Raw genomic sequence first — 13,016 nt, forward strand, 5'->3', positions numbered from 1 at the left:
TTTGTGTTTTCAGCCACAATAACTCAGGCACTGATGTTAAGTGATGAGGTCTGGGGTGCAGACTGCCTTCTAGATCATTCCAGACTTCTGTGCAGGACAGTCGGGTTCTTCCACACCAACCTTGACAAGTCATTCTGGACCAGGTTTAGGGCCCATTAGTTCCAGAAAGGGCAAATTGTAATGCTTTAGCATACAAAGACATTCTGTACAGCTGTGTGCTTTTAGACAGCAGTCTGGGGTGTGATGGTCAGGTGTCCACAAATTTATAGTGTGTGTGAGTATACTTGGAGTTAACTACATTTACATTTACAGCAAGTACATAAGTGCTTAAATCTCTAACATTGAATACATTAAAGCTGGCTCACTAGGTTACATACTTAAGATACCATGCGTTTAAAACATTTGTTCAAAGTTACAATGAAAATGTGTCAAAGGGCTTTTTTTAATGCAAAAGATAATTAAAGAAGTGCTCTGCATTTCTTATTTATTGATAGAAATGGACAAACACAGTCAGAATAACCATGACTACTACCTGAACTAAGGACTTAATTTGGCAATAAATCACAGTAGTCAACATTTGAAGTGGATCAAAACACTCATCAAATTTGTCATAAGACATACGACAACTGTATTGTACAAGTATTGTTCAAAATTCATGTATGACATGAAAGTCTACAATTAATCAATGTTGTCATCAATGAAATTTCATGCCTTGTCACTTTTGATAGTCTCCAGACATGAATATTTTTCCCAAGGTGTGAAGTGGCTTGTGAAGACAAGAATGTACCAAAAAACTGTTGGTTGTTCGGTACTTCTGTGATTCACCTGAAGTCACAATGGACTGGAAATGCCTCTTAAACTTTATTACCTGCAGTCTAATACTGTACTGTACTGTAGTCAATCTGTGTGGAGCATCAGAGTATGGAGCAGGACCCAAAACAGGAAAGAAAGCGCATAACTTAAATTTGTTAAACAAGAAACAACAAATGTTATGCACTGAGACAAAGAAGTCGATAGTCAGTGTTACCACCTATGACATCACATGACATGACATCACATGACATCACAGCTTCACATTGCCTCTGCATGCTTGAGATGAGTTTTTGGATATTCTGTTGAGGGACGGCTTGCCATCCCTGCAGCAACACTGTTTGCAACTCCACACAGGTTCCTGGATGGACCTGGAATGCTTGCACTCGACTGTAGCTGCTCCCAATTTGTTTAGATGGGGTTCAAGTCGGGTAACCGGGCTGGCCACTTCATCTCTGACATGCCCTCCTTTCCCAAAAATTCCGTCACTAGCCGTGCTCGATGTGGGTGGGCGTTGTCATCAATATCTGTTTAACAAGTAATTGTGTGCACATCCCACCTTCTGGCAGGTGCAGGACAAAAGAAACTACTAAAGTGAAAAAAAAAATGTAATGTCCACAACACTGTTTAAAACTCCCGTATTTAATAAAAGGCAACGTTTCGACCCTACTGAAGAATACCTGAAGAAGACCCAGTAGGGTCAAAACATTTTTTTAAATATTTTATTAAACCTTTTATTAAATATGGGAGTTATAAACAGTGTTGCGGACATTACATTTTTTTCACGTTGTCATCAATAAGCACAAAATCTGGCCATGTTGCACCAGCATACGGTCACACAACTTGTCTCAGGATTTCATCGCTATACCTTTGGCCTGTTTGGCTGCCATTTTTCACAATGACAAGTCATGTCGAAACGGTCATGCTGTACAACATTTTGTGGCAAATTTCTCTCCCCAAGGGTGATGGCAGACCCTCCTACGCCTGTCTGGGAAAATTCACACAGAACCGGGACTCATCTGTAAAGAGCACTGTACCCCAATCACTCACTGTCCACCTGCGGCGTTCTGTGGCCCACTACAGATGTGCCAGTTTGTGTGCTCTGGAAAGAGGCACCCTCACGGTTGGTCTTCTGTCTTGGTCTTTCATGAAGTCATCTCCTCACAGTCTGAGTGGACACTCGCACTCTTGTTGCCTCCTGAAAGTCATTTTGCAGGCTGACTGCAGGCATGAAACAATTTCTGCAGGCATACAAGGTCGAGTATCAGTGTTGTGACCCGTTCTGCCTCCACCATGCCGTCTACTCTCACTATCAGACCTTCTGAACCTGTACCAGGCTCTAGAAATAACACTTTGAGATGTTCCTACTGCCTCTAAAACTTCACACTGAGTCATGTCTCCTTTTCAACGCTTTCTGACCTCGAGTAAAGCTTTCAGAAGCTTAAATGATCTGTGACAGGTCAACGAACAAACAGTCGTGTCTTGAGACCATCAAAAGCCGACAGTCTAACTAATAAATGTTGTGCGTGTCCATCACAGCTAGCAAAGCTCTTCGATAAAGAGTTTTGTTTTGGTGCTAATGCAGCGCCGTTTTTAGCTTGCTTTGCAGTAATTTAACCGAGTTAATGCTATTTAGCAGAAAGCAAACCGGTTTAGTAAGCAGTCATTAGCCTCTGAACGTTTTCCAAGTAGTACAAGGGTTATGGCTGAGCTTATGCTAAGCTAGCTAAAACACACAATTCAACAAATACAAGATGCAAGACATTGTTTTTAATTCTTTTCTCTCTTTTTTGCATTTTTTTTTCTGTAAGCATTGTTAAAAAAAACAATTTTTCCATAAAAAATTAGTTTTGTTAGCAAAAATATCTAGTCACATATCGAGTATCCGTGTCAGCAAATCCGTAAATGGCGGAATACTCAACGTTCCCTTGTTCCCTTTACAAGCGCACTAGGTAGGGTGTGATAGTAACGCCTTCTGCTCCCTATGTAGTACACTACGTAAACCACGGCGAGTCGTTTAAACGCCGCTCATACTAAGCTCGTTGTGCGGCCCAGAGGTTGCCATGGGAAACGGTTGCTGCGCAACAAAAACAAAAAGACCAAATCGTCATGACGTCGTTGCGTCAGACGTGCCGGAACGGCGTTTCCATGACAACGCAACGCCTGTACATACACATCTGCAGATTTCGGTTGTAAGAACATATGGGACTGATATTGTTAAGATGCTTTGCATTTAATCAAGGAATAAGGAATGTCTCATAGTTTTATAACGAAACACATGCAAATACTAGTCTAGTGAAAAGTAACAACAACAAACAAATAATTAAAGACAGACAGACAGACAGACAGACAGACAGATAGATAGATAGATAGATAGATAGATAGATAGATAGATAGATAGATAGATAGATAGATAGATAGATAGATAGATAGATAGATAGACAGGCAGGCAGGCAGGCAGGCAGATAAATAAATAGATGGAAAGACAGACAGACAGGAAGACAGACTATTGTAGAGCGAACAATGGGATAGGGCTTTGTTTTATTTATTTATTTATTTATTTATCCTATTATTAGTGCTTTTGCAATGCCAAGACATAGATTTTTCTTTGAAATTATGAACATAAAAATCTGATTATCAACTGAGAAATCAGAGTCGCTTCCTCCTTCCTCTGTGTTCATCCCACATAAGAAGCTATGATGCGCTTTTTTCTGACGTAGCCACATGTCGGCATTTCTTAGCCACTGGTGAGAGTTGTGCCTGAATTTGCCAAGATATTCCTGCTGAAAGTCATGTACGTGGTGTTAGTCATGCTGGTTAAAGTAGCCCAGATTATCTCCTACCTGCCCGGTGGACAGAACAGTACGTTCTCCGTGCGTGACGTCAGACTGCTGACTAATTGTCGTCTTCTCTCGGCCCTATACTCAGTGTTGACATTTTCCTTCAGCCTCGTGTTTCTGCTCACAAACGCTCTCCTGCAATTTCATATTGCTTTCTTTCCTCCTTTCTTCTTCCCATTTCCGATTTCAGGCGCCCCACGTTGTCGTGCACAGGGAGTAAGTGATGAATGAAACTTGCTCTTCATTCTGAAGTGTGTCACTGTTGCACATGCTCTTCCTGTACACCCAAACAAAAGGACCTTTGTGAGTTTCCGGCAAGTTCGGCTTTGTTCGTTCAGACTTTAGGGCTGAATTCAGTAGTCTGATGTCCTCGGTTATGATGGTGATTACCAGAACATGTGGTTTAAACTCTCCTCCTCCTCCTCATTCTGCTTCTTCTTCTTCTTCTTCTTCTTCTTCTTCTTCTTCTTATTATTATTATTATTATTATTATTATTATTATTATTATTATTATTATTATTGCTGCCGCTACCGTTGATGATGATGATTCCCATCATCATCCTCTTTATTATTATTATTATTATTATTATTATTATTATTATTATTATTATTATTATTATTATTATTATTATTATTATTGCTGCTTTTGATGATGATGATGATGATGATGATGATGATGATGATGATGATGATGATGATGATGATTACGGGAATGCTGATGATGGCACATTACAATGCAACATTGTTTCCATTATAATGAACAGAAACCTTTATTTTTAATGTTTCTATTTGTTGTTTATGTTGTTGCATTAAAAACCTTTCCAGGACAGTTATAGAGTCACGGCTGACTCTAATATTAGTCCAGCGGGGATTCCATGAAGCCCATGAGAAAGTTTACAATGGAGAGTTGTGTTCACCTAAAGCACGTTTCCATCCACAACCTCTTCTTTTACATGACAAACCGCCATCTCTGCTGGCTGCACACACGTCTATCAAGCTTTCAATCATCTCTTTCTATTCTTCTCTGTATTTTGCACAATGATCCTATGTAAGATCTGAAACCATATGATCTCATGTATACATTATATAAGCTCGACAAAAGCGTCTTGTGTGTCCAAACTCGATTGTTTTGTTTCTTAAAGCCTTCTGTAACAACATTAAGCAAAAAAAACTACATATATGATAAAACTTTTTTATTTTTTGTTTGACGCAGTTGTCCCAGAGATAAATCTAATATCGTCCTTTCCCTTGTCGTTTCGGTATAGTCTCTATTTTTAAAAAACATGCAATCAAAAATATCTCCCGTGGAAGCTATAGTAAACGCTGCTATTCTCGACAGCGCGCTAGAGCGTTTTTGTTTTTTTTCTGTGGGTGAGGGAATCCCTAAACGTCATCGCCTAGGATACCAAAAAACAAAAACACCGTGCCATGAACCATATATGGGCTTCTACGTCAGCGGAACTCCAGTGAGGGGCGGAGACAGAGAGATGTACTTACAACGGCTCAGATGGCTTCATTCAGAAGACCAGGGACGCCGGCACGCGCGCAACACGCTGTTTACTGATCAAACTGGGGAGGCATATATATTTTTTCTTTTATATGGATTTATAAATGCACACAACGAATAAAAGGAACCTTTAATTTTTTTTTAGGAGTTTTTCCCCCCCTCCAGACAGTGTGGACGTCTCCGCTTTGGAGTTGTAAACTTGTTTCCCAAACGCAGCACCGGATTGACATCTTAATGCAACTTTTTTGGAAAGACACGAAAGGCATCTTGACCGAGTCTAAGAGTAAATCTCGCTACGGTAGGTGATCGCATGGCTGAACTGGTTTATATTTAAGGCTAAGTTGAGTTGACGTTGTTTGACGCACACGTTTTTATAGAGATCTCTGAAGGTATGCATGCGTTCGAGTCGAATAAAGTGACTCGTGAATGCGCTGGAATGATAAATTAGACGTCAAAATCTTTCGCTGGGCGCCAGGTGACGGTCCGTTTTGTCCGGGCGCGAGCGCGTACTCGGTTCCACTCGGCTGTGCCGGGGAGATGTTCCAGGGGTTCCCCGGTGACCCGGACAGCGGCTCCCGTGGAAGTTCCTCTCCGTCGGTCGAATCTCAGTACCTGTCTTCGGTGGACTCCTTCGGGAGCCCCTCCACCACCACTGCACCACAAGTAAGTCCTTAGAGTTTGCTCACTGCACACACACACACACACACACACACACACACACACACACACACACACACACACACACACACACACACACACACACACACACACACACACACACGTAGTTATATATTCATTAATATTCGAGAATAAACCGTGCATTTAATCACAAACACGTAGTTTGAGTGCAAGCGTGTGTGCATGTGTGCGTGTGCGTGTGTGCGCGCGCGCGTGTGTGTGTGTGTGTGGCACCGTTGGTTACAGCGGTGGAATCTCTCCGACGCGCACGCGCTCGGCCCCTCCTTCCCTCCCTTCTTGCTCCGCTCTCCGGATCCCTCCTCGTCGCGCTGGCCTCCCTGTGACGTCAATGCGTTCTATTTTGGAGTGTTACGTCGCGTTACTAAGGGGAGCACTGGGGGAGTGACGGCGGGGGCGGAGCGAGGAAGCGGCGCGGAGGGAGGAGGGGGTTTAAAAAAAAAAAAGGAGTATTGAAAGGCGCTGATTGGCTGACGCTAGTGGAGTCTCTCGTCTGACGCTGTGTGTGAATGTTAACGGAGCTCCAGTACGAGATTTACCGACTGCCTCCGCTTCTATTTGGGAAAGTCAAAGGGTGTTCTTTTATTACCCAAGGATAATAATAATAATAATAATAATAATAATAATAATAATAATAATAATAATAATAATAATAATAATAATTTAAGTATGAAATCTAAAGGTAATTCACCATGCAAAATGAATAGCAAATGATTTTTGAAAAAAGTAATGTAAATAACTGGAAGTATTTAAGCTATATGCTATGCTAGTGTTCTCGGTCTCCTTAAATCCATAATGCTATTTATAGGATATAGAGAACAACACTAGGTATAGAAGTGTTTGCGTATATCACCTTCACAGCTACATCCCACATTTTGTATTTTAACTTTTTCACTCATAGCCTAAATATAGAGAAATAATAACAATGCAAGACTAACATTGTATTAGCATTGTTATATTATTAGCCATAGGCTGTATTTTGTACATACCTTAAATAGTAAACAGTATGTATATCCTTATATCCTTATATGTCTTAATGCTGACTCTAATTAGTTTTGCTTATATTACCTTTGGCTAAAAAATAGGTAATGTACCTTAAATATATGCCAAAAACCTTTTTTTCTAATATTGTCCTTGTCATTCCTTGTAATTTATCTATATTCACTAACCAATACCTTAAATCCATAATGCTGTTCAGAATATATGGAGTGTATATAGTGTGTGTGTGTGTGTGTGTGTGTAGAATTGTTTACATAGATCATGTTTACACCTGCATCAGTTTTATCATTTATCATTCAGACATATTTTCTGGTCTAGTTCCCTTTTATATAGGCTCTAGCTTTGCCTATATAGGGTTTATATAGAAGTAGGCAGATTTTGTATATAAAAATATAGTTTGTTTGTCTATACTGATATAATGCAGTAGAATTGCTGGCTTCAGGATGCTAAACCAGAATATTTTGTTATTGCTGTGTGACCTTTCGAGCCACTTAACCTACATCCTGTGTGTGTTTATGCTCCATAGGAGTGTGTATCTGCCGCTGGAGGTGTAGGGGTGGGTGGTGGCACAGCTGGCAGCGCTCCAGGGGTGGACATGCCTGGCTCCTTCATTCCTACAGTGACTGCCATCACCACAAGTCAGGACCTGCAGTGGATGGTGCAACCAACCCTCATCTCCTCTGTGGCACCAGGGCAGAGTGGTACAGGTACGACCACCATGACCCAGTCTGTGGCCCTGGACCCATATGACATGCCAGGGCCAAGCTTCTCCTCTGGCTCAGGCTTTACCTCTCCCAGCTCGGACACCCCAGGACCCATGCGCCAGTCACGAAGCCGCAGGCGCACACGTGACGAATCGGTAAGTTAGGCTCATGATGGAATGAATTGTTTGGATCCATGAAGGCTGAGAATTTGTCTCATTTTTTGTGAATGTGTGTTTTGCAATATAGCGTGCTGTGCATACACAAGTGCAAGTGTTGAAAATGCTTTCATCTCTTTTTTCAGCTGACTCCAGAGGAGGAAGAGAAAAGGCGCGTTAGGAGAGAGAGAAACAAACTGGCTGCAGCTAAGTGTCGCAATCGACGGCGTGAGCTTACAGACAGGCTACAGTCGGTGAGCATCTTATAGCACAAATCACGTGACATAGTCATTGTGTAAGGGAATAAGGATATACAAGCCTTATCTTAATCTCAACATGGTTCATGCAGTATGTGACCCAGAATTATGTTCATGGTAATCATACAGTTGAATAATTTATCATACAGTTGAAATCTCACTAGTTATGGTTTCTAAGAACTGCTGTTGTCCTTTAAACACACTTGGTATTGTTTGTTTTTTTAGTATACAATTGTTTCAAAGTAATGATTTATAATCTCATAATCTGGTGCCACCTAATTAAGTCTGGTTCTTCTCAAGGTGTCGTCCTCATTTGTTTCCTTGCAACTGTCACATCAGGTTCATTAAGAATCTAAATGTACATTTGCATGTTAAAGCCACAAGTATAAATAATATTTAATTTAATAATATAAGAAAAATTACAAATAGTTTATACTGTATATGTGCTGTATGTTTATTTGATTTTCCACTTACAAAAAAATACTGTTGAAAAAAAATTTTGTCTTTAGTATCAGAAAATAATTTTTTAAATTTGATTGACTTGCCTGCTTTTCAGTGTCGTCTCTCTCACTCATCTCCATTTTTCCCTAGGAAACTGACATTTTGGAGGAGGAGAAGGCAGAGCTGGAAGCTGAGATCTCAGAGCTGCAGAAGGAGAAGGAGCGACTGGAGTTTGTCCTCATCACCCATCAACCAAGCTGCAAGATCCCTTACCAGGAGGAGCAGCAGCAGACGCCTGCGCCTCCTCCACCACCATCCTCCTCTGTGGCAGTGGTGGGTTTGACTGTGAAGGAGGACTCGTTCTACCTGCCTCCACCTTACTCGTCCCACCACCACCACCATCACCAGCAGCACCACCAGCAGCAGCAGCAGCCGGCGCAGCAGCAGCAGCAGCAACAGCAGCAAGGGATGATGCAGGAGGTAGCCTTTTCTAGTTCTTTCTATGGGCCGAGCCAGCCGGCGCCGGGTGGCCTGTGCCTTGTCGCTGACGGCGGCGGTAACCCTGACGTTGGCAGCCACAACCCCTCATACACATCTTCATTTGTGTTCACCTACCCAGAGGGAGCCTGTGGTGCCAGCGCTAACCACCGAACCAGCAGCAGCGAGCAGTCCTCTGACTCCATGAACTCGCCCTCACTTCTTGCACTCTGAATGTCCTGACCCCTGCTTACTGTCATTGCCCTTTCTCGCACACACACAAACCCACACATGCACATGCACATGCACACACACACACACACACACACACACACACACACACACACACACACACACACACACACACACACACACACACACACACACACACACACACACACACACAATCATTCAGTTTATTAAGTGCAGCACAATAGATGTGCTCAACCTCTTTAACATTTTTAGAGATATTACATATTCATGATATATTACAAATTCATTCTTAGAGTTATATTTATTGCAAAAAGTTCTTGCAGTCTCATTGCTCCAGCTAAATGGTTTTTGCACTGGTGCTTTAGTTGCTTAACTCGAGCCTAAATCACTATCAGATAAAGTATTATTGTGTAATACATTCAAACCCTCCCACACTCATACATTTTAATGATAAAGCACTTAGGTATATTTCATCCTCCTCCTGCTTGGTTTCATATCTCTCTCTCTCTCTCTCTCTCTCTCTCTCTCTCTCTCTCTCTCTCTCTCTCTCTCTCTCTCTCTCTCTCTCTCTCTCTCTCTCTCTCTGGTTGCTCTTGCTTACTGCTGTTGTTCAAGCTCTCGTTTACGCTCCATGCCGATCCTCTGCACAGTGTATTTGTCGAAAATGGGACACCTTCTTTGGCTTCAATATTTACTTTTTTATAGGCCAAACTGTAATCCACCCACTTCTGCACTTTTCATCCTCCATCTAATCCTTCCCTTCCTTCTCTGTCATTGTGCCGGAACCTTTAAATATTAAGGGACGTTTTTTTTTTTTCTACAATGGATCAATCAATCAATCAATCAATCAATCACTATCTATCTCTTTTTCTTGTCTCCTGCATCGTCCATCTGCCCATCTGTTTCTCCTCTCTTCTGTCTCTATGTGCCTCTGGTACTCTGTGAAGCCTTCAGCCCCTGAGAGCCCATTGGACCCTGAAAACCCATGGAACCTTGAATGATGGCCGGCCACCCCAGCACCACAGACAACCCCTTTTTCCATTCCAGCATGGATCGACTGCCACACTTCACAGAGGAAACGCAAGATAAAAAAACAATAACAGCTAAATGTAAACAGGTCAAAACAAGGAACGAATGACATTTCAGAGCAGGCATTGTGTTCAGTTTTCCTTCTTTGACCCAGAGGAGATGTGGGATTTAGAAAACTAAATGTACCTGATTAACGCAGCAAAGGACTCTGAAGGCTGGTGCCGATGATGGAGGAGCATTTAGAGTTAGAAATCTTTTCATGTTCTGGACATCACTGAGAAGAGGAAAGCAAAAAAGTCACATGAAAAACAAGCGTGTTTCTTCTGTTCTGCCAAATACCACCTCTTCTCCATTATTTTTCAGACCTTTATTTTTGTACAATCCTATGCCAACTCCCTTTATCGAAGTGGCTTTCCATCTGTTTCCGCAATAGTATTAGCTTCAACCTGGGGAAAAAAAGTGGCTTAATGAACCTTAAAATGCAAAAACTGTTCTTATTGTGATTGACACAGGTTTTTCAGTCAGTGCTTGTTACAGTTTGTTACAAAAAGTAGAAAACCTTTTAAACATTTTAATCAAAATCATTAGAACTGACCCACACGACAGATCAGCAGGCAGCTGCGGGCTTTTATTGTGAAAGAGCATCAAGGGCGAGAAAGCACAACCTCGGGCCAAGTCAGATTGAGGAAGATTAACAGTTGTTTATGAGTCTGTTTATGAATCTGAAAACTATTTTCCTGTGAATTTGTTAAATATCATATATATATATATATATATATATATATATATATATATATATATATATAGTTTTATAAGGACTTCCTTTTTTCGTTCTGCTTTTTCTCTCGCTTTTGACTGTGTCATTGGCCATACTGCCATACTGTGGAGCTGTGAACTGCTCCTTTTACTCTTTTACTGTTGTCTTATTGTAATAAGTATTGTTATTTCATTGTTATCTTACATTTGGCAACTAAAAAGACATGTTGTGCACTATGAACCTTTTTTATGTCTTATAAAGTAACCTAAAATGCTCTATACTATGTATGCATATATATATATATATATATATATATATATATATATATATATATATATATATATATATATATATATATATAATATCAACAATGATTGTAATGTATGAATGTGCAGAAATGTAAAATGGTTATTTTTGTTAATGAAGAAAAAATAGAGGGTCATCTTGGTGTGGCTGGTTTTGGTTTAAACATAGATATTTTTTTAAAAGAACAAAAAAGTATATTATGATATACAATAATAGCCCACCTTTCCTTCAATATGAGAAGCATTGTCACTGCCTTTGCTTTGTTGCTGTGTATTTATATGTTCTATATATAAAAACACATGTCTATATGATGAGTATTCTGTGGTGCATATAACAGTCTATATGTATCACGGGTTTATAGAGGTAATGCTGTGCTTTTTTTTTTCATTCTTTGTCAGTGTGAGGTTGGTCCCACAGTCCTCACTCAGCAACACAATCCCTGTGGACAAAACACACTGGATGCTAAAAAAAAAGAAAGAAAGAAAGAAAAAAATAATAAAATAAAATCAAGTGATGATAAGAATGGTCTCCATGTAAAGTCTCCATGTACTTCTGCGAAAATTCCTATTGGAATGTGGTGGTCAAGCAATATGAAGAAATATTCGAGTAATATTTCTGGGTTGATTTCAACACTCCAGTGTGTACTGTCCTATGTGAAGCTGCAAACACATGCGCACATGCATAAGCTTTATTGTTTTTTATTTTTATTTTTTAATTATTGATGTTCTCACATGTGCAAGATTTTGACAGGAAATCAATTCCTATTAAACAGGTTGAAGTGAACAGCAGGGATGATTTTGCCTGCTCAGAAAACAAAGTTTACAAAGGAGCAGTTAAATGTTCTCATTGTTTGCGCGAGTGGTATTTCATGGGCTGAACCTCAGTAAAACAAAAATGTGAGGCTACTTTCGTTTAAAATCCGTACTGCACCTTGATGCTCGATGATCCTGAGATACTCTTATATTGGTTGTTTAGTTGAGACGTTTGGGTTTTAAATTAAAAATAAGGATTTTGTAAAGCATGGAAGCACTTTGTAATGTAGAAAGCAACATTTTTAGGATCTCATCCAGCACAAATTTAGAGTTTGTTGTGTAATGACAAGGAGTTAAATTGCACAAAATGTCAAACACAGGCACAGTGTGTGAAAGTAACAAGCTAGAAGATTGCGATCCCTGTGATGTCTCATGATGTACAGACATCACATTATTGCATGCAGAACGTTCGAATCTGCCAGACTGGTGCTTATAGTACGCCGTTGGTGCTTTGGTTATTCTTAAGCCAAAATATAGTGTTACTGTATCCTTTACTGTATACGACATGACACTAATCGAAGATTCCGCATTACGCTGATGTTCAGTTCAATTCAGAAACCAACATTGCTGCAGTGATTGTCTGGTGTTTTTGATTAACAAAAAAATACATTTTAAATGCAATATAAACAAATGAATTACCTGGGGCAACACTGGCATGTAGCATAATAGCTTAGCTGCAAAAATGGCTTCTCTTAATGTTTATTAGTGTCATAATGTTGGTGAATTTGAGGCTTTGCCTTAGTGGATATGTTCTTGTCGATGAACACATGTTTTGTGTCTCTTTGATATCCAATCTGCTTTTGTGGAATCAACAAGGGCCTTCTTTAATAAATGCAAGTGACCACATGTGAAGACAGAAAATGCACAACATTTTCCTGAGACATTTTGTGGATTTTTTATTTCTTTTTCGAAGTGGTGCCTCTATTAATCACATCAACAAGCACTATAGATGAATATGAACCAGTCCCTTGTCAATATTTGTATCTCTGGGTGTATTTTGGTGTATGAGATAT

The 13,016-nt window shown here is 40.2% G+C and overlaps 1 protein-coding gene and 1 long non-coding RNA gene across 7 annotated transcripts in view; one reads left to right on the forward strand and one right to left on the reverse strand.

The window, feature by feature from the left end:
* Positions 1-4,869: 4,869 nt before the first annotated feature.
* fosb (FBJ murine osteosarcoma viral oncogene homolog B) overlaps positions 4,870-13,016 on the forward strand; it is an 8,686-nt gene continuing 539 nt past the window's right edge. Inside the window, exons 1-6 of one of the 6 annotated variants that reach the window (XM_047822572.1) lie at positions 4,870-5,455; positions 5,633-5,820; positions 7,379-7,711; positions 7,858-7,965; positions 8,560-8,889; positions 10,047-13,016. The exon at positions 10,047-13,016 is cut by the window's right edge and continues 539 nt beyond it. In XM_047822572.1, coding sequence (XP_047678528.1) covers positions 5,392-5,455; positions 5,633-5,820; positions 7,379-7,711; positions 7,858-7,965; positions 8,560-8,889; positions 10,047-10,100 — 1,077 coding nt within the window. In that variant the 5' untranslated portion in view covers positions 4,870-5,391 and the 3' untranslated portion in view covers positions 10,101-13,016. Of the gene's footprint in view, positions 5,456-5,534; positions 5,821-6,299; positions 6,416-7,378; positions 7,712-7,857; positions 7,966-8,559 lie in introns of those variants that run through there. The other 5 variants (XM_027136920.2, XM_027136778.2, XM_027136695.2 and 2 more) reach the window with 5 other exon arrangements.
* LOC113636725 lies at positions 5,272-6,264 on the reverse strand. Its single transcript, XR_003439156.2, has 2 exons — positions 6,070-6,264; positions 5,272-5,842 (listed from the first exon to the last, which is right to left on the reverse strand). It is a non-coding gene; the product is annotated as an uncharacterized LOC113636725 (long non-coding RNA).

Source organism: Tachysurus fulvidraco, chromosome 13, assembly GCF_022655615.1.
Source record: "Tachysurus fulvidraco isolate hzauxx_2018 chromosome 13, HZAU_PFXX_2.0, whole genome shotgun sequence".
Taxonomy (NCBI): domain Eukaryota; kingdom Metazoa; phylum Chordata; class Actinopteri; order Siluriformes; family Bagridae; genus Tachysurus; species Tachysurus fulvidraco.